This window comes from Melozone crissalis, unplaced genomic scaffold (genome assembly GCF_028551555.1).
Source record: "Melozone crissalis strain CALT ecotype California unplaced genomic scaffold, PUWL_Pcris_2 ptg000012l_1, whole genome shotgun sequence".
Lineage (NCBI taxonomy): Eukaryota > Metazoa > Chordata > Aves > Passeriformes > Passerellidae > Melozone > Melozone crissalis.
In genome coordinates, this window is record NW_026535790.1 from 14394052 (window position 1) to 14415061 (window position 21010).

At 56.7% G+C, this 21010-nt stretch overlaps 1 protein-coding gene across 1 annotated transcript; it reads right to left on the bottom strand.

Moving 5' to 3' along the window:
* Window positions 1–1489: 1489 nt before the first annotated feature.
* Window positions 1490–19628, bottom strand: FAM83G (family with sequence similarity 83 member G). Its single transcript, XM_054271146.1, has 5 exons — window positions 19134–19628; window positions 12050–12217; window positions 8007–8131; window positions 5824–7264; window positions 1490–1891 (listed from the first exon to the last, which is right to left on the bottom strand). The coding sequence occupies exons 1-5, from the start codon at window positions 19626–19628 to the stop codon at window positions 1490–1492; spliced, it is 2631 nt and encodes an 876-aa protein (XP_054127121.1).
* Window positions 19629–21010: the final 1382 nt, after the last annotated feature.

Consider the following 21010-nt stretch of genomic DNA (forward strand, 5'->3'; position numbering starts at 1 on the left):
CCTGCTCTGAGCTGTGGCTGCAGCTCCCAGCAGGGCCCTGCACTTGGCCCTTTGCAATAAACCCCAAGTTCCTGACCTGGCTGCAGAGATCTCTGCTCTCCATCCATCCCCACCATCCTACCCCCAACACTCCCACACAGCTCATCCTGCTGCTCTGAGGGCACAGAGCAGAGGGGCTGCCCTGCAGGGATGGATGGGATCTGGGGTGAGCTAGCAGCTCCAGCTGTGGGGAATGCACCAAGGGATGCTCCTGGGTTTTGTCTCTTCCCTCTGTGAGGCCTCTGGAGCCTCCTCTGCTCTGCCAAGCCCCAGCAGCTGCACTTTGGGGGTGCCAGTGCCCCTCCCTGCCCATCTCCCCAGGCTGCTGCCTGGGTGGGAGCAGGGTGGGTGCCTCCCCATAAAACGTGATGCCTCTGGCTCCAAATTCCTCCTGCTGGAGGTGCTGGGGGAGCTGCAGGGAGGGCTCAGCCCGTGCCCCCCAGGAGCAGGCAGGCAGTGGGGAGCCAGGGCACAGCCCAAGGCTGGCTGGCAGCACTGAGGAGGAGCACGGGGCAGCTGCCAAGGGCTCAGGGGCTCGCTTGTGAGGGCTTGTTCATGGCACATATTCCTTGTCAGGGCTCAGGCTCAGAGCCTGGCTCCCATTTCCCAGGAAAATTGCAGTGGAAAGGGGCTTCTATTCTAATTTTTCTTATTTTTCTTTTTTTTCTTTCTTTTTTTTTTCTATTCTTATTTTTCTTTTACTGGTTGCTGGAGGTTTGGGGATGGGAGCACATGGGGGTCCTGGGGAAATGCTTCAGGAGGGGTAGAAAATATTTGGCTGGACATTAGTGCCAAGGCACCTTGAGCTGCAGTTTATTGAGTCCAAGGCCACCTAATCTTGCATTTTAATAGTCTTAGGCAAGGCTCTCTTGCCCTGGGACCAGGGAGCTTTAATGAACAGGTTGCTTTTTTACAGTACAAGTTTAAAAGAGGTGAGTCCCTTGAAGAGTCTTTGTCCCAGGACATGGGTCACCCTCCACAGGGAGAGCAGACTGCAGTGGGACCTGCTGTGCAAAATGGTAACAGAAGAGTCTCTTAAATAACCAGAAGAAAACACGGTCATGGATGATCCCTCCTTTTCCAGCAGCATTCTGGGATGAGGAGCTGGCTGGCTTTTGCCAGTGATGCTTTCCTGCTTTGAACAGGTACCAGTGATGCTTTCCAGTTTTCAGCGAGGCTGGAGGTCACCCCAGCCTGGAAGAGACCTCTTTAAAGGCTGTGCCATCCAAGATTGTCCCCAACACTGCTGCCACCTGCCAGGGAGGATGCCATGCACCCCTTCCAAGCCCCATCTCTGGAGCTCTGCCCTGGCCAGGGATGACTTTGGGCTGTCCATGGTGGCCACGTGGCGCTGGTAAATGTAAACAAGACAAACAAACCAAACCCCTGCCCCAAGGAAGGCGGCGCTGCCTGGGCTCCAGCAGCTCTGCAGGGCCACCCTCACCAGCCCCTACTGCTCCTTCTGCCCCGTGGGCTCGGGGGGCGCCTTCTTGGAGTCCACACAAGCCCCCTGGGCCCCTGCAACCCTGTTCTTGAGGTGCTTGGACTGGGAGAGCTTGGAGAGCGGGATGCCCAGGGGTGTCCTCATCTCCTCGGGTGCCCTCGGGCTCTCTTGGGGCAGGGAGCTGAGGCGCTGAGCTCTGCCCGTGGCTGCCGCGGCCTTGCTGGGGCTCAGGGCTTTGCTCTGCCAGTAGGGCTGGCTGCCTGCATTGGTCTTTTTGGGTTCTGCCCCCTCCCCTGCGTGCTTGGAGGCCCTGAGGGGTTTCTCCTGTGTCGTTGGGGAGCAGGAGAGCTCCTTGCCCAGCTCCCTGCCCGCTGCCCTCCGGGGCCGGTAGTGGTAGAAGTGGGTGCCCTGTGGGGGAGAGAGCAAAAACACAGTGAGCTCTGGCTGCAGGAAGGGTGCTGCCCTCTGCAAGGACACCTCTTCACCTGTGCCAGGTGAAAATCCCTCTGTCCCTTCCCAAATTCAGTGGCAGCTCGGAACTGTTGGGGAAGATGAAACAGGAAAGCCTTATAAATATGATTGTCTGGCAAAAGATTTTGATAATATGGAAACTATGAGTGAGATTGAAATGAAAGCAAGCTTTGAGATACCTCAGTTACTGAACAACTGGAAAACAATGGTGTGGCCAGACTGAAGGTAATCTCAACACCCTCTGCTTGCAGACAGCTCCAAGGGTCAGAGCAGACCCTGCTAGCTCAGCAGAAGGGGTCCAAAGAGGAGTTTTTAGGGTTTAAAATGTAGCACAGTATGGTAATGTAATGATTCTTACAGGCTGTATGGAAATGCTATAGGATTTGTATCTTGTACTAGATTGGTTAGAGAGAATTAGAATATTGAACACAGAAGAAGATTTATTGTATTGTAACAGGAACCTCGCACTATTTACGCTTTTACTCTCTCACCCTTTTACTCTCTTACCCTCTCATCCTCTCTGCCCCTCTCTTCTCTCAGTCCTGCTCTGAGCTGTGGCTGCAGCTCCCAGCAGGGCCCTGCACCCAGGCCCTGTGCAATAAACCCCAAATTGCACAACCTGGCTGCAGAGATCTCTGCTCTCCATCCATCCCCACCATTCTACCCCCAATGCTCCTACAGGAACAGCCTCAAATATGAACCCAGGCTGCTCATCTGGTACCAAACACTGACACTCCCCAGCAGCCCTGCTCTTGTACCAAACACTGAGTCCTCCTGGCTCTGGTACCAAACACTGACACTCCCCAAGCAGCCCTGGCAGTCTGGAGGCTGCTCCAAGCCAAGTCCCTCCTGCCTGGAAATGCAGGACAAGGCACCTCAACACTGAACACCCACGTGAATCATGCCAGCCCCGAGAGCACTCAGTCACCCAGAGCCAGGCTGTGGCATCAGGTGACAGCCAGGAGCAGATGAAAGGATGGATGGAAGGCTGGGAGAGGAGACAGCAGTGAGCTGCAACACCTCTGTGGGGGTGACTCTCTCAGCTGGGTTGAGACACACGTTTGGCACCATTAACCCCAATTCTGGACTGGGTAAGGCTGTCACACATGGCTGTGGCCACCAGAGATGTTTATCTCCCCTTTGGGTGTGCCTGTGCCATGATCTGGAGGTGTGATTGCACCTGTGCACAGGTACCAGGGCAGGTGAGAGCTGGTGAGATCTGATGAGCCAAGGTGCAGGTGGCAGGAGGAGCTGGCTGTGCCAACCTGCCCTGCCTCTGCAATGACCCTCGCTGTGCTGCTGCTCAGCTTCAGGCAGTCCCAAAGGCCTCCCTGGTCCTGGAGCTGACTCCTCCTGCTTTGACCAGGAGGGCTGAGTTAAAGCAGTTTAGCTTAGGTAGTCCCAGATTGATTTAATGAGGTGCTTAAAATCAGTGCTAGGGTCTGAGATGGCTTCAGGTGAGAAGGATTAAGGGTGATTTAGCTTTTCTCCCTCTGAGCTCATCATGTGCCTGAGCTGGGTGGTGGCTCCTGCCATGCTCTGGCTCTTGGGAAGGAGTTAAAGCATGGCGTAAACCATGGCTTAAACCAAGCATCCCACCCCAGGAACCTGCACCCTGCCCAGCAGCAGAATGAGGCAGTGCTTGCCCAGGAGAGCCTGAATCCTGCTGGGTGCTGAGCACGCCTCTGGAAGCCTTTGGAGAGACTGTGAGCTCTGTGAAATCAGCAATTCCTGCAGCTGCTGCCTGTTCAGGAGGGCTGGCTGGGTTGTGGATGGACATGGCTTGGCCAGAGCTTTGAGGTGTGATGGTTTGAGTGGAGCTGTGGGAGAAGGAGGAGGCTGGACTCGGTTTCCATGTCACTGTGGGCACTCTCTGGGGAGGAGATTGGCTAGAAGGGGCAGGAGGGGTGGGATGGTGGTGGGGCATGGTGGTTCCTGGCTGCAGGATGTGCTGCTGTGGTTGCACTGGGCTTTTTTTGGTGCTATGGTGTAACCCCAACCCGTTACTGGGCTGGAGAGAAACCCCACTATGGGCTGGGTGAACTTCCACACTGCATTTGGGCCCCATGCCCAGTGGCTCCAGCATTTGGGACGCAGTTTGGCAAGGAGGAGGCTGATGTGGAGTAGATGTTGGTGCTGCTGAGCTCTCCACAGCTCATTGTCAAGTGTTCACTCTCTGCTAAAAACCTGAGCCACACCAAGGCTCCATCCTGGCCAGAGCTGAAGATGCTGCCCCTGTTTCTCATTATCTGCCAGCGATGGTCAGCAGGGTCTGTGCCCAGGTAAGGGCCCCATGTGGCTGTGGAGCTGCTGGGGGAGGATTTTCCCTGTCACTGATGGGAGCTTGTAGGGAAATTCTGCTCTGCCCAGGCCTGGGGGCTCTGCAGGTGGGAGAGGGTCAGGGCAGGACACAGGTGTCCCTCCTCCTCCTCCTCCTCCTCCTCGAGGCTGCTGTGCATCCAGCTGTGAACGGGGTTGTGTATTTAGGGAAGGTGATTTCCAGAGAGAATTTGGTTTCCATGACATGGAAAACGTGGTGTTTGTCCTGAGTGAGCCTCCACCTGTGTTTTGGGCTATGCTGGGCAATGGGCCAGCACCTAAGAAATGTGAACCGCAGGAAAAAAAAATATTTGGGAGAATTGGTAGTGATTTCTGTCAAATTTGAGTTTTCAACAGGGTTACTTCAATTTATTCTTCTTACACATGGGACAAACTCTTCCCTGCACCTCTCCACTGCGTGCTGGCTTTCCTAACCCTGCTGCTGTGCTAATTATCTGCCTCTCATCAAAGGGCCAGAACAAGTTGCTGCAGGAACAGCAGCGTGCCCAGCCGTCCCCAGCGAGGTGGCACCTGGGACCTGGGTCACAGAGCATCAAAGAGCTCGGAGCTCCTTGCCCTGCAGGGCTCAGGGGTATTTGATGTGCGAGGATTAAAGCTCTGAGCTCCCTGTCGCTGCCTGGGAAGGGAGAAGCCAGTGGACTCTGGGATGGTACATTTAATTCCCTGTAAATACAGATTAGATGCTCAGCTGGGGTAACCTCAGGCAGTTTCAGTGCTTTCAGCTGCTGGTTTGGCCCTGGAGGTTTGAATGCCCCAAAAACAGCGGGTGGGGAGCCGTGAGAAGCTGGAATGCTTGGCAGAGGTGCAGGAGGTTGCAGAGCTGGGGTGGAAATCGGGGGATGGCAGTGTCACCACCCCTGGGTGGGACAGTGATGTGGTGGGGATGCTGCTGTGACCTCCTGGCAGCTCTGGCCTGCTCCCCAGGGGATTGCAGCAGGGAGCTGGCCCTGTGTGGTGACAGGGCCTGGCGTCACTGGTGGCTCGGCCACAAAGCTGCTGACGGTGGCACTCGCCCTCAGAGGTTGCTGTCCCTGTTTCTCTGCTGCTAATTACGTGTCCGAGCGCTTTCCCTTTGATGCTAATCACCCTGGCAAGGCATGGAAAACAAGCCTGAGAAGGACACGCCTGCATGCACAGTCTGTCCCCAGCTGGGCCTGTGGGCTGTGGATGGAGCTCAGAGCCCCAGCACATCTGCCCAGCTGTGCCTGGAGCTCCAGCCCCAGCCCTGTGCTGTGGGTTAATCTTTAATTACCAAAACCCTCCCCTTCAACAGCCATCCCCACTGCTGGACACCAACAGCTGTGGCATAGCCACTGCATCTTTGTCACCTCTCGGGTGACCATGGCCACGTGCAGGGTGTTATTCTCCTTTATGGGAATCTGATCTCAGCATCTAGGACAGCACCAAAGGCTGGGATGACAGCAAAACTCAGGGTGACATCACAACTCACTTGAGCTGACTGGATCACCTCCAGGTCTGCAAACCTTTGTAGGGTGGAGAAACAAAAGGTTTATAGCAGGAAGTCCTACCTGGGCAGCACTGCTGGGGTAGGAGCTGTTTCCATCCAGGAGGGCGCGGGGCAGCATGGGCCTGATCTCCACGGCCGTGCTCCTCCTCTTGGTCATGTCCAGGTGCTTGAGGGAGGGGAGGCTGCCCAGGGGGCTGATGAAAGTGCCCCGGCTGATGTGGGGGTCGCTGAACTTCCTCTGCATGGGCAGGATGTCCCCGTTGTGGGTGACGTCCGAGTTGGTTCTGCGCAGGGGCCCGTAGCGGTCCCTGACCTCGAAGTACTCGTCCGAGATGGAGGAGGCGTTGGAGCGCCGGTAGCTGTGGTCAGCAGAGCTGCTAGAGTAGCTCTCCTGGTCACTGAGGGTGATGAACTCCTCTTCCTCCTCCTCCTCCTCCTCTCCCAGCCCGTTGTGGGCGCAGGGAGGCCCTTTGCCCTCCTGTGGAGCTGCTGCTGGCCGCTCTGGCTGGGCACGGCCGCTCTCCCTGGCAGCCCGGCTGGGTTTGTCCTCCCTCCCCTGCTTCACAGCCGTGTGCTCAGCCAGGGCTGCCTGCGTGTCACCCTGCAGGGCACTGCTGCTGTCACAGCCTGTAGTGACTTTGGTCATGATGACACTGACAGGGACGGTCCTTGGCTTTGGAACTGGAGGCTTCACATCCTCCAGTGCCTCCTCCTGTGGCTTCAAATGGGGGCCCAGAGGTGAAGCAGCAAATGTCCCCACTTGCCTCATTGTCCAGCTGACACCCTCGATGGGGGTGGTTGTGGGGGCTGCAGGAGCTTCCATGGGGGGCTGTGGGATCTGTCTGTGGCTGGGGGACAGCAGAGGCAGCTCCTGCTCCGAGTTCTTCCTGGCCTCCATCTCCCTGTTCTTCAGCATCTGCCGGTGCTGGGCGCTGGCCTGGGACACGTCGCAGACCTTGATGCGGTTCATCTGCGACAGCTTCACATTCTTCACCTTGGGGTCGATGATGTTGATGTAGCCCAGGACCTCGCTGCCAGGCTCGGGGTCAGGCTCCACCCAGGTGGGCAGGTAGTCGAACATGTTGGCTTTCTCCAGGTTCAGGAGGCCGGGGTGGATGAGCGGGGCGAGCTCAGCCACGTCCCCGTGCCGCTCGCCCGCCTGGCCCTCGGGAGGGGCTTTGCCTTTGTTGTTGTCACTCTTCTGGTTCTTGTCCTGGTTCTCAGAGGAGGTTTTGCTGATCTGGTCGGCGCTCTTGGCCTTCACCAGGGCGTATTTGGGGTTGATCAGCTTCTTCACCACGGCGTTGGCGGGGGTCACGGGCACCACGGAGGGCAGCGTCACCGGCTCGGGCTCCGGCTCTTCACCCATGGAGATGGACTTGAGGCTCACCCCCTTGGACATGAGGTAGAGCTCCTGGAACTGCTTGTCAAAGGCCTCCACCACCTGGCCCGACAGGACTGTGATGACGTTCCGGTCTGTCCTCGCTGCAGACCAGGTGAAGCTGGAACAAAAACACATCGGGGACTCTCAGCTGGTAAATAAGGTGATGGGACTGATGGTGCCAGCAGGGACATGATCTCACTGTGAACATAATGATGGGATTGACAAAATAGCTCCCACCCCAAATTAGAGTGAAGGGTTGGAGTCCCTGAGCACAGTGGACTTGAAGTAAAAACAAAAGGAATTTGCGGAGGGTCAGTTTTGTGCCTTGGTATTGGCTGCTTTTCCTGTCTCAGTTTGGGTTAGAGAAGGGACGCGTAAGTGCATATGTGTAAGTGGATGTGTTATTTGTTATGGCCAGAAAAGAGGAAGTGTTCCAGCTCCATGTTTATAAAACTTGTCTTTTAGACCTGAAACCTGACCAGGGCTGGTCGGTTTCTACCTAAGTAAGTTTTCCTTTGAACAAACTGAAAAATACTTTGTGTAGGAAATTGACTGGAAAGCTGAGCTTGGTGTGAGAGTTGGGACCTGCTGTAGTTTGGTGCTCTGGTCCTTTCTTGGGCTCCTCAGCACAGAAGCACTTGGTGTGTCCCACGACCTCCAAGAAGGGTGGATGGCCTAGACCTGGTGGTGTAGGGAGTAGTGGGAACCCCTTAGGGCCCACTCCAAATGGAAAATCTCCTCCCAGTTTAGGATGAGGAGAGCAAATCTGGCTTGGGCTCCTGCAGCCTTGGACCACAGGGATTCACACTGATCTTTGACCAGCACCACAGTGGGGTGGGCAGGAGATGTCACTGCTGTACCTGTAGGAGCCACACATGGCTCGATCCCCGTCCACGAACATGAACTTCTGGGCCAAAGCCCCCTTGAACTTGGTGGCCGAGCGGGTGAAGAACTCGGTGCCGCCGGTGCTGCGGACGCGCAGGTTCTGCAGGGCAGAGGCACAGGGGTGGGCAGGGGGAAAAAGCTGCTGTGAGACCCTCACCCACCCTCCAAGGACAGCACCACCCACCCTTTGAAGGACACCACCACCCAGTGTCACAGATAACTTTTATGGAAAATCCTTTCCTTAGGATTTTTCCTCCTGAGAAGCTGAGAGGCCTCAGGAACAAAATGTGAACATTGATTACCTGCTGCTGTGGAATGCAACAGGTGGAGCTGTGATTGGTCTCCTGTGGATGTTTCTAATTAATGGCCAATCACAGCCCAGCTGGCTCGGACAGAGAGCTGAGGCACAAACCTTTGTTATCATTCCTTCCTATTCTATTCTTAGCTAGCCTTCTGATGAAATCCTTTCTTCTATTCTTTTAGTATAGTTTCAATGTAATATATATCATAAAATAATAATTCAAGCCTTCTGAAACATGGAGTCAGATCCTCATCTCTTCCCTCATCCAGGAACCCCTATGAACACCATCACAACCCACCCCTGCAAGGACAGCACCACCCACCATCCACAGCCCCTGTGGATGCTCCACAGCCCCTCTGAGCAGGGGGAATGTTCTTCATTCCCAGCTCAGAGGAGGCCACAGCCATGGGGAGATGAAATAACTCGCCCAAGGCCACCATGGGCTGGGCTTGGGGAGTTTCCTGCCTTGCCCATGTGCTGCCAGGCTGTGTTTGCCATCTCTTGAACTCGGTGTCCGTGGGCGAGGGCTGTGTGCTGCTGCTGCTGCAATCTATGCAAATGCCACCATGGGAGAGGAGGCTGCTCACCTGCTGCCAGCAGCAGATCTGCAGGGGATTTCAGGGGAAGGTGGGGACCCCAGACCAGCCCATGTGGGGTTTTGTCCTTCCCCACGCTCGCCCTTTGCTGTGCTCCTAAATTTGGGCATCTACTCCTGGTTTTAGGGGCTGGTGGGAGATCAGGCAGTGGGGAAACATCTTTTCACCCTGGGGAAATGAAACCTGGAGTGGAGCTGGGTGTCCTCCCCAGTGATGCAGGGGCAGCCCTGGCTCTGTGAAAATGTTTTTGCTCTTTTTTTATCCCCAGGCTGGCTCCTGTCTCTGGCCCCTCCATGGAGGGCCCTGGCACATTCCTCAGCAGAGCAGATAGCATCTCCCACGGCAAAGGGGCTCCCTTTGGGTGGGGAGAAAATATTTTCTTGAGAAAGCGCCTGCATTCCTCCTGTTCCTGCTGGGATGGTGGTAAGGCTGTTGCAAAAGGCTCTGTGTCATCGCTGGGTCATGCCCTTCATGGCTGTTTCATTGTCTGTTTTGTTTTGTTTTTTAAAGAAAAGCATCGAAAATTTTTGTCTTCGCCTCCTCCAGCCTTTCTCATCTGCTTCCCTGGGCTCTCCTCTGTCCCTGCAGACCATGACCAGGCACAGTCCCAAGCCCAGGTGCACCTTTAGTCCCTGATTCCCCATCCCTGGCAGGAAAACTCAGTGCAGATGATGTGCAAGCCACAGCTTTCCTGTCTGTATTTCCAGGGAAGTTCCACTCACTGAACAGAGAAGGTTTGGGGGGGAATTTTTTGTGAATTTCGTGTTTTTCTTAACAAAAATGCTAAGAAAATGCTTTTTGCCTGCTGTGGCTGGGGCGAAACCGGTGCTGAGCATCCTCATTTCTGCCAATGTGCTGCACTGAGAGGGCTGGGATGGCAATTGTCATTTCTGTCCCTTATTTTCCCTACACATGGGGCTGCTGAGAGAGCAGTGAGACCCAAAGCTTCACCCTGTGCCCATCTCCCACCTGGAGCTGCCCCTTTGCCCAAACCAAAGAGCAGCTCCGGGTGTTTTCCAGGCACCAACTCTCCCGGTGCTGATCCCTTTTCCTCCTCCTATCAATGCTGTTGAGTGAAATCTGCTCCTCTAATCCCTGCCTGGCAGGGCTGAATCACCCAGCCCTTGCTCAAGCCGGTTGCTAATTGCCACCGAGATAACGAGGGGACGTTCGTTAACATCTCCAGCCTTGAGAAGCAGCTCCCGGACTCTGCCCTACTTTCCCTCCCCTCCTCCTGCACCCCGTGCCAGCCAGCTGCCTGCAATATGTGGCAAATCCCAACTTCCAGACATTTGCCCAGCTCTGCAGGTGCTCTCCTGCTTTTCCAGTCCTGCCACCACCGGGGCTGCTAAAGCAGGAAAACACCAGAGTGCGTCAGCGCTGGCTTTTCTGGTCCTGGAGCAGCAGCAGCTGTGGGATCCCAGGCTCCCCAGGCAGTTTGGACTCAGGAAAAGCTGGGCTGTGTTTGCTGTAATTGTTGGCAGCAAGCACTGGGGAGGGTGGGAGGTTTTGGGGGTCCCTGAGCCCCATTTTCCCCTCCTGGTGCCAGTCAGGTGTGAGGCTGTCGCGGCTCCTGCGTGTTCCTGCTCAGCCAGGGCTGGTCCTCACCCACCCTAAGCAAATCTGGGGAGCTTGCCCGGGCACGGGCGCTCCTGGAGGGCATTTGGCAGCGGGCACGCTGACGTCAGGAGCAGCAACATCGCTGCTGTGCCAAGGAACAGGCCAGGCTGGGCCAGGAGTGGGGTCTGTGAGCCCCCAGTGGGGCTGTGGGGCTGCTCTGGAGGGTTTGCATCCCTTGTTGGTGATGGGGGCACAGCCTGGGACTGTCCTGTGGCTGGTGTGAGGGTCCCTGCTCTGGCTGCTGCTGCTGCTGAGGCTGGAATAACCCCTGTCCTCTCCTCTGCCCCTTCCTCTGCCTCTGCTCTGGGACAGGGGATTTTCTCTGCACCCTCTGCTCACACAGGGATGTGGAAGGGGAATCCCAGAATTTCACTTGGAATGAGATTTAGGGGGCCTTAAATCTCATTCCAACCCTCTGACACCTTAAACTAGACCAGGTTCCTCCAATCCCCATCCAACCAACCCCTGCACTGGCAGCCATCCCCCTGGTGCTTTGCCTTTCCTGCTTTTCCATGGGATTTTGCACAGGAGCGATTCCATGTGCATCCATGGATCCTGCCTTTGGAGCCAGGGTGTTTGCTGCTGTGCCAGCCACAGCTGGGGCTGGCAGGAAAATGGGTCTGGAATGTCACTGGGATGTCTGTCTGTGCTGGGGATGTCACTGGAATGTCACTGGAATGTCTGCATGTGCTGGGAATGTCACTGGGATGTCTGTGCTGGGAATGTCACTGGGATGTCTGTCTGTGCTGGGAATGTCACTGGGAATGTCACTGGGATGTCTGTCTGTGCTGGGAATGTCACTGGTTTGTTTGCCTGCGCCCATGGCTTTGATTTCCTGGGGCTGGCATCCCCTGTGGCACTGCCCAGCACGGTGACAGCATTGAGGGCACCCTTGGCAGATCAGTCCCTCCAGTGGGCACTGCCCAGCACGGTGAGGGCACTGAGGGCACCCTTGGCAGCTGCCAGGGCCTGGGGCAGCGTGGGAGCCTCCCTGCTCTGCTCCCAGCCCCTGCTGGGGTGGAGGCTCGGGAAAAGGGGAAAATCGGGTTTTTAATTCCAGCCTCTGACTTGTGGTGGCTGCTGCTGGTCCTGCCCGCGGGGCAGGAGCTGGGGACAGCACAGACCCAGCCCTGGCGCAGCATCTGCTGCTCCCTGTCCCTCAGGAGGGGCTGAGCTCACAGGTTTGCCCTGGGCTTTGCTGTGCCCACCCTGCAGGGCTGCACCCTCACCCTCTCCTCTGTCCCAGCACTGGGTGGGTACCAGCAGCTCCCTGGGCTTTCTGCTCCAGCTTTGCTGGGTGCAAACCCACATCCCATCCTCTCACCCAGCCCTCCATGCTGCTCCTCAATTTGGGCATCACCTCCAGCTTTGGCTACAGCAAAAATGGACTAAACTCCCCATAACTGTGTGTTGTGATTCACTAAGACAGGAAGGGGCAGAGCTGATAATTCTGATTATCTTGGCATTTGTAGGAGGTTCCCCAGCTCCAGGTTATCCCTACCTTCAGGTGTCCAGCGTGCATGTGGGCTCTCTCACACATCTGGAGGAAGTGCTTCACGTTGGTCTCGTCCAGGATGATGTACACTCCCACCTTCCTCTTGAATCCAGCGTCCAGGAGGTCCTTGAAGATGTCCACGTCAGTGAACATGTCCATGACCACAGCAATGACCTGCAGAGGGACAGCAGACATGAGGCTGGGTGGCCAAGGATGACCCAAGGTACAGCCAGAGCTTGTTTTGTGAGAGGCAAAACAAAGTGCTCCCTGTAGGAGGCTGGAATTTGGGATTTGGGCTGGAATTTGGGCTGGGGGAGCCCAGCATTGCCCCCAGTCTGAGGATGTAACCCCTCCCACTCCTCTGCTGTCACTGTTCAAAGTCTGATCTCCAAGAGAGGTCAATGTGGCATCTGGGGACATGGTTAATGGTGGCCCTGGCAGTGCTGAGTTAATTGTTGGAATTGATGCTCTTTGGGTGTTCTTTTCCAGCCCTGACCATTTCAGTGTTGATCCAGAGCATAATCTACTGATGAAAAACCAGCTCCTGAGGGTGAATCTAACTTTCCTGCCTTTAAAGGCTTCACAAAATGCAGAGTCCAGTTTGTGGCTGAGAAGTTTGGTGTCCCTCTGCTGTCAGCATTGCAGGGAGCATCAGAAGGGGAGACCTTTGATGCACAGAAATGTTAAACTTGACAAAGACCTGCAGGACCATCAAGCCCAGCCACTGAGTGTTGTGTCCATCTGTCCTGGTCCCACTGCCCAGCCTGGGGTGCCGCTCCTCCTGCACAGCATCCCTCCTTCCTGCCAGGCTGTGTGCAAGGAGCAGAGCCAGGACAGCAGTGCCAGCACCCTGAGCAGTGACAGCTGTGCTTGTCACATGGCAGTGACACTGACACCCACAGGCTGGAGCTGCCTTTGGAGCCAGGGTGTTTGCTGCTGTGCCAGCTGCAGCTGGGGCTGGCAGGAAAATGGATCTGGAATGTCACTGGGATGTCTGTGCTGGGAATGTCACTGGGATGTCTGCCTGTGCTGGGAATGTCACTGGGAATGTCACTGGAATGTCTGTCTGTGCTGGGGATGTCACTGGGATGTCTGTGCTGGGAGTGTCACTGGGAATGTCACTGGGGATGTCACTGGCATGTCTGCCTGTGCTGGGAATGTCACTGGGATGTCTGCCTGTGCCCTTGGCTGTTGATTTCCTGGCAATGCCATCCCCTGTGGCAGTGAGCAGCAGCTCATGGGGCAGGCAGAAGGGCTGGAGGCAACCCCAGGGCAGCTCCACAGGGATTTCTGCCTCCCCCCATCCCAGGGGAAAGGCATCAGGGAGCTGGTTTGTCATTGTCCCATGGCTGGAATTCCTCCCGTGCCCCTGGAAGGTGCCTGGGCTGGGGCAGGTGGGTGCTCTTGGCCATTTGTCCTTCCCTGCTGGCCATGGCTGAGCCAGGGGGACAGCAGGGACACCCCAGGCTGCTCCTCCCTCCCTCAGGAAGGGGCTGGGATGGTGCTGGGTGCTTGCACACTCAGACACCTCCAGCCCAGAGCTCTCAAAGCACCCTGAGCTGCCTTTTAATTAGCTCTGTGCCACAGGACGTGGAGAGCTTTAATTAAGCAGAGGATTGTTGTGACACTGCTGGCTCTTCCCTTCCTTTTCTGCAGGCCATGGGGGGAAGAGCAGGGCTGTGTGAGGAGCCCCAGCCCTGCTGTCTCTGCTGCCACCCTGCTGTCCCCAGCCCTGACACACAGCAGCGTTTTGGGAGGTCCCATGGAGCCAGGTGAGGGGGCATTTTATGGCTTTGCCACTCGATTTTAACTCATTTTCCCCATTTTTCCTCAGCCCAGAGCAGGCTTTGTAAAAAGCTGAACCCTCACTGCCCTGTGCACCCACTCGTGTGCTTTGCTCATCCTTGTTGTCCTGAAACTGAGGCAGGAACCAACTGCTAGATTTGCATGGATGCAAAGTGGGATTGGTCCAAAGCTGCTCTGGGAGCTCTGGGCTTGGATTTGCCGTGTTCAGCAAGAAACTGGGGAGGAGCTGAGCTGTGTTCCATGAGCCCTGGGCAAGGGACAGCTTGGTGGGACAGTGTGGGTTGGGTTTGGTGGCAGATGATTTGCTTCTGACCCTGATTCTCCATGCCCATGCCACTTCTCCTCTATGTTTTCCCAAAAAATTCACCCAGGCAAGGACAGATCCCAGCAGCAGAATTCACCCTGCACTTGTGAAAAGTTGAGCACTTGTGAAATGGGCATGAGGGCAGCGCTGAGCTTCATTTTGAGGGTACAGAACATTCCCCACTGTGGTCCCAGCAGTGCTGAGGCCTTGGCTGGCTGCTCAAGGGTGTGAGGGAGTTTTTCAGGGCTGTGGGCAGGGCACTGTGCCCCGTGCCCAGCCCTGCTCACACACTGCAGGCAGTGCCCAGGGTGCCCAGCTCGGGCATGGGGAGGGTGCCCAGCTCTGAGCCACCTGCCCACATTTTAACCCAATTCCTCCTGCCCAGCTGGTGCCTCCTGACACTGCTCAGCTCCTGCCTCCCTCCCTGCAGTGTCCTGCCTGCAGGACAGGTTTGGCCCTGGTTTGTCACAGGGATGTCACTCCAGTGTGCCAAAACTGCCCTGGCACGGGGCGGGCGGGAGAGTGAGGACTGCACTGGCAGCTCCTCATGGGGGAATCTGTCCCTGCCTGGGTGACATCTATTGCTGGGATCTGTCCTTGCCTGGGTGAATTCTGCTGCTGGGATCTGTCCCTGCCTAGGTGAATTCTGCTGCTGGGATCTGTCCCTGCCTGCGTGAATTCTGCTGCTGGGATCTGTACCTCTCTGGATCAATTCTGCTGCTGGGATCTGAACCTTCCTGGGTGAAACCTGCTGCTGGGTTTGAGCCGTGGGATGCCAAACCCTGGTTCAGGAGTAACCTGCAAAGAGTGGAGCCTGTCTGCTCTGGAACAGTGCAATCCTGCCTGCTCTTTGCTCCCCAGCCTGGGGAATGGCACTGCCTGCAGCAAGCTGTGCCATGTGCCTGTGAGGAGCCAACCTGTCCCCTGTCACCCCTGTCAGGGCACTGCTTGGTGCTGGACATTCCCTTTCCTGAAGCTCTTCTGCTGCTGTTCATCCCAGGAAGCTTTGCCATCCCTTTGCCATTCTCCTGGAGGGTGCAGAAGGAATCAGCCCCAAATCTGCAGCTGGAGGCTCCCAGTGCTCATGAAGGTGAAGCTTTCCCTGCCAGGGTCCCAGGAGCTGCCAGAATCCATGGGGTGCAGCAGCTGTGCAGGAGCTGGCTCCCAAATCCCCGAGGAGCTGGGTCCCACATCCCCGAGGAGCTGGCTCCCCAATCCCCGAGGAGCTGGCTCCCAAATCCCCGAGGAGCTGGGTCCCCAATCCCCGAGGAGCTGGGTCCCACATCCCCGAGGAGCTGGGTCCCACATCCCCGAGGAGCTGGCTCCCACATCCCTGAGGAGCTGGGTCCCACATCCCCGAGGAGCTGGCTCCCAAATCCCCGAGGAGCTGGGTCCCCAATCCCCGAGGAGCTGGCTCCCAAATCCCCGAGGAGCTGGGTCCCCAATCCCCAAGGAGCTGGGTCCCCAATCCCCGAGGAGCTGGCTCCCAAATCCCCGAGGAGCTGGGTCCCCAATCCCCAAGGAGCTGGGTCCCCAATCCCCGAGGAGCTGGCTCCCCAATCCCCGAGGAGCTGGGTCCCACATCCCCGAGGAGCTGGCTCCCCAATCCCCGAGGAGCTGGGTCCCACATCCCCGAGGAGCTGGGTCCCACATCCCCGAGGAGCTGGCTCCCCAATCCCCGAGGAGCAATCCCCATGTGTCCCCCTGGACACCGGGCAAATGCTGTTGGGATTTTTTGGAACAGCTTTGATGAGCACCCAAACTGCAGGATCATGTTTTGTAGAGGAAGTTGCAGCTCTTTATTGTCTCACTATGAATCATCAGATAATGACTTTTGGGGTGCACCACGTGGGCATTCAATAAATTAGGCAGGCACCAAGGCACAATTAGAGGAAGAGTGTTGGGATGCAGGAGAGGTGGGACAAGTAACATTAATAATTGCTCTCCCCTGTCGACCCTTTCATCCAGGAACAGCAGAAGGTTTTGTAAACAGTAATTAATAGGGCCTCCCAACCTTCTCTGGAAGTTGCTCAGGGTAATTACATCACCACAATCCCAACCTGGAGCCTCAAGTGAAGACAGGAGGTCAGAGTCACTGCTGTCTCCCCTGGCTCTGGGCCAAGGTCAATGTTTGCATGCTCTGGTTTCTGGTCTGAGACAGCCAAGAGGAGAGGAGGAGGAGGATTTTCCTTCTTTCCAGCATAGAAGCATTAAGGTTGGAAGAGACATTCAGGATTGTCAACTCCAGCCTTGGACCCATCACCGCTTGTCACCAGCCCTGAGCACTGAGTGCCACATCCACAAATTCCTTGGACACCTCCAGGATGGGGACTCCAAACCTCTCTGGGCAGCCCCTTCCCGTGCCTGGCCACCCTTTCCATGCAGGAATTGTTCCTGATGTCCAACCTGAGAGCTCTGCAGCCCGAGGGATCCACAGCAAGGAGGAGACAGCCACAGCTCAGCCTGGTGAATGTCTCTGGGGTGAATCCCTCCCCAGCTCTGCTTGCTGCCCACAAAGATGGCATTTTCAGGATTTTCAGGGACCTGGCCACAGGATCCTGCCTCTCCTTCTCCCATTCACTCCCAGCAAGAGGAGGGGATCACTTGCATCTCCCTCTCTGGGTTTGAGGCAGAGTTTGGGGGAGGCACCAGGGCTCCTCTACCCTCAGAGCAGCCTCACATCCCTGGGACTCCTCACCCTGAGAGCCTGTGTGAGCTCCCAGCCCCAGCACTGCTCCCAGGGGCTCTGAACTCTGCTGGGCCGGCCCCAGAGGACTTTGCGCTCCCGGCCATGGGACAGAAGTGACATAACAGGGTTTGGGACGGCACTGGGGCAGAGAGAGCGTCTGGAACAAGGGTCATCCTCTGGCAGGGAGCCTGAACCTCTGCCAAGCCTGTGCTCCTGTGCACGTGGTGGAGAGCATTGGGCAGGGATCTCCCAGGGAGGACAGAGCACAGGGACAGTGAGTGTGACACCTGACGGTGGCAGCAGGACGGTCCCTTTGTCCCTCAGCCAAACCCTTTCACCTCTGAGCTGCTGTGAAGGCCTTGAGCCCTGGCAGAAACCTGCAGGGTGGTCTGGGCCAGTGTCCCCCACCCTCAGGAGCACCCACAGGTTGTCACCTGGGCTGTGCTGTGTGACAGCAGGTTCAGCTGCAAGGAGCTCTGTGCTCAAATACGGGATGGGAGACCATGGAAGAACCCCACTCCTGTGACTCCTGCACCCCCAGACCCTGCAGCATGAAACACTCACCCATCTCTGACTCCTGAGGCACCCTAAGCTCCAGGCAGGCTCCTGCATGTCACCAGTGGTGTCACCATGTCTCATCCCACAATCAGAGCCCGTCTGGAGCGGGAGGCAGAGCCCAGCCCTGCTCAGGGCCATCAGTGCCGTGATGAGCACAGCAGCATCAGCCCTGGCCACGTCCCCGGGTCCTGGAGAGGCTCCAGGGGAGTGGGGATGGGCCTGACTCAGCTCTGGGAGCAGGAGCGGGGTGTGGGATGACTCAGGAGGGCAGCTGGGAAGCGGTGAGCAGGCAAAGGCAGGCAGGAGCTGCCAGCCCCAGTCGGAAAGACCCGAGGATGAGACATTGTTTGTTGTGGGATTGTGCTCCCAGCCTCCATCCCACGGCATGGGAGCCGTCCCTTCCCTTTGCCCTCGCTGCAAAGCGCTTTGGCAGGGAAAATGTCACAGGTGAGGACAAATCACCTCGAGTTGTGTGGGGTGACAGTGGCCAGAGATGGCTCCTGCCCACAGCAGGGCAGCCCTGACACCCCCAACAGCCATTCCTGAGATCCTTGGATGTTTTGAGAGATTCATTTTCCTGCCTGAGCTGGTCTGAAGAGGCTCTGCTGGCTGCATGTCACAGGTTTCCCTCTCTCCTAGCAGGACCTGCAAACCCCAGCGCTGTCTCTGGAGGACCTGGTGCATCCCAGGCTGTCCCCTCTGCTCCACAGAGACCCTGCCAGGCTCTCCCTGTTTCCCTGCTGAGGATGTTGGGAAGCTCCTTCCTCCATGATCCTGCATGCACAGAACTCGAGGAGCTTCAAAGCACCAAGGAACCAGCAGGTACCAACCCCTCCTGGCACTGGGTCACTGGGAAACACCAGCAGCACCTTCCCACCCCTGACCTTCAGCCCAGGCCAGCATCTCCTCCTTCCCTGGCTGATGGATGGCTCATGCACCCCCACTCCCTGCTCCTCGCCTTGGCGCCACAGGGAGGACAAGTCTGAACCCAAATCCCTTCAGCATCTGCCCAGCCTTGTCCCTGCCCTCACCAGCTCATCCTCATCCTCTGAGCACCAGGACGAGCCAGCCTGGAGCCCCACAGCCATTCAGGCCAAACTTGGCCCTTGTGTGGGGCAGAGCTGCATCAGGAGCTTTGGTTACCTTACCCCAGGGCCGTGGACTGGACGGGTGGTGGACACAGGGACTGAGGCCAGCCATGATCTCAGGGTCAGTTCTGGACAGCTGGTGGGTCCAGGGCCTGAAACCAGGACACAATCCCAGGTTCCTGGATGCTGTCACTGCTGTCACACTGGGAATAATGATTGTGGAGTGCCTGGGACCATGGGCTCAACTCATTTTTCTCCCCAGCAGCCCTGCAGGGACCCTGGGATGAGCAGAGCTGCTGTGTGGATATTGGGAAGGGCTGTGCTGAACCTGGCTAGCAGCATCCTCAGCAAAACCCAATCCCCAAATATTACAGCAAGGATATGATTCTGACTCCTTCTCACCAATGAATAGGACAAACAAGATGTTGGCGATGATCGGGATGAGTGTTGCGATTAGGAAGAATAGTAGGTAGGTGAAAAATTTTGTGATATAGGGGTCTGAAGCTATAGATCGTGATTATATTGGTTACAAAGGAAAACCTGCATGCTCGGCCCCGCTCCCTCTGCTCGGGCAGAGCTCCCGCAGGACAGGGACCGGAGCACCCTGGGGCCAACCCTGCCCCGTCCCCGGCGCACCTCACTCACCTTCTGAGCCTGGTGGATCATCTTCCTCACCACCTCCTTGATGTGCGCCTGGCCCTCGATGGGCGGCTGCATGTACACGGTGGCCCTGGTGACGCCGCGGTAGGCGATGGTGTCAGGCCAGCCCAGGTCCAGCTGCGGGATGGAGCGGTCCGAGCGCTGCGGCCAGTACTCCAGGGACGGCGCCACGTCCTGCTCGTCCCCTTGGCTGTTCCCGTCGCCCTCGCTGTCCCCGCCGCCGCTGCCGTGCCGCGGGATGTACTCGGAGCCGGGGTCGTAGGTCTCCAGCGTGTCCAGGATCTTCTTCAGCTCCAGCTCGGACAGGAAATCCCTGATGTTCTCCCTCTTCAGGACTTCATAGAAGGCGTCGGGGCCGCGGGAGGCCAGCGCCTCCAGGGCCAGGCGCTGCTCCTCGCTGTAGAAGAACTCGGGCTTGGACTCGCTGGACCTCCAGTTGACGTGGCTGTCGTCCAAGCACTGCACCTGGGAGAAAGCCATGGTGACCCCTCACCGGTCCCCTCTGCCCAGGAGCGCCGGACGCCGGCAATAAATAGGAATTAATTATTCTCCAGTCTTTAAATACACAGTTTGCTTCACCCTGCCCGGCTCGGGGAAGGCACCGCTCCCTTTTCCAGCGGCTCTGCCACGCCGGAGCTCTTCCTGCCGGGGAGGAGGCTTTGGGTTCTGCCTTCCCGCGGGCTCCGGGCAGGCAAAACGCGGAGCTGCCCCCAGCAGGGGCTGCGTGGCGGGGCAGACAGCCCCAGGTGTTCCTACAGCACCAGCAAGCGCCTTCACCCCCGCGGCCGCTCCCTCCTCATCCTCCGCTCTCCCGAGACAACGCTAACACCGGGTGAAATAAAAAACCAAAAATCTGGGAAAGAAACAAAGAGAGAAAAGCGGCTTAGAGCAGGGCAGCGCGGAGCAGGGAGTCCGGGCCGAGGAGCGGTGCCGGGCTGCGGTTCCAGCGGGGGAAGGCAGCGCTGTGCCCGAGCCTCCCGCGCATCCCGGCAGGAGCGGCACTGCCGGGCCCGGACAGGTAACAGCAAGAAGTGAAAAGAGGAAAAGGAAAAGAGTGATTCATCCCTCCGCCCTGCCCCACCTGCGGTCACATGCTGCCTTCACACATTCCCTGCCCAGCCCGATTAACTCTTTCGGCTGAGGCGCCCGCGGAGCCGAGCGCGGAGCCCCCCGGAGGGTGCGGGAGGGCCCTGGGCGGCTCCAGAGGGTTATTTTATTTTATTTTATTTTATTTTATTTTATTTTATTTTTTATTTTTAGTTTTATTTTATTTTTCTATTTTATTATATATTATTTTTAATTTTTATTTTTATTTTATATTTTTATATTTTTATATTTTTATATTTTATTTTATTTTATTCTCTGAGATTCCCCCCTCTCCCGATGTGCCGGCTGGTAAGTCAATATTTTCCAGGAAAAGAGCTCTGTCCTATGGTTAACCCCTCCCGTGCTGGAGCAGGAGCTCGGAGCCCGGCTGGGTAGCACTGAATGGGAGCTGCCAGAACCCTTCAAAGCTGCACTGGGGCAGGTTTAGACTGGATGTTAGGAAGCATTTCTTTGTGGAGAGGGTGTTCCAATCCTGGAACAGGTTTCTTAGAGAGGTGGTCAAGGCCTCAAACCTGTCAGTGTTTAAGAGGCATTTGGACAATGCCATTAATTTTTTTGGTCAGCCCTCAATTGGCCAGGCAGTGGGACCAGATGATTGTTGTAGGGCTCTTCTAAATGAAATCATTTATTCTATTCTGTTCTGTCCTGTCCTATCATGTCCTGTCCTGTCCCTTCTTCTACAGGGTTTGCAGCGTGGTCACAGTAACGTCACCAGATCTGACAGATTTCATTAATAACTGTGAGATGGACAAAAA

Excerpts from the sequence above, each read along its gene's own strand:
- FAM83G (XM_054271146.1), bottom strand. The coding sequence starts at position 19,628 with ATGGCTTTCTCCCAGGTGCAGTGCTTGGACGACAGCCACGTCAACTGG. Across the intron at positions 12,218-19,133 it reads TGATCCACCAGGCTCAGAAG|GTCATTGCTGTGGTCATGGA; the intron begins GTGAGTGAGGTG and ends GTCCCTCTGCAG. Across the intron at positions 1,892-5,823 it reads ACCCCAGCAGTGCTGCCCAG|GGCACCCACTTCTACCACTA; the intron begins GTAGGACTTCCT and ends TCTCCCCCACAG.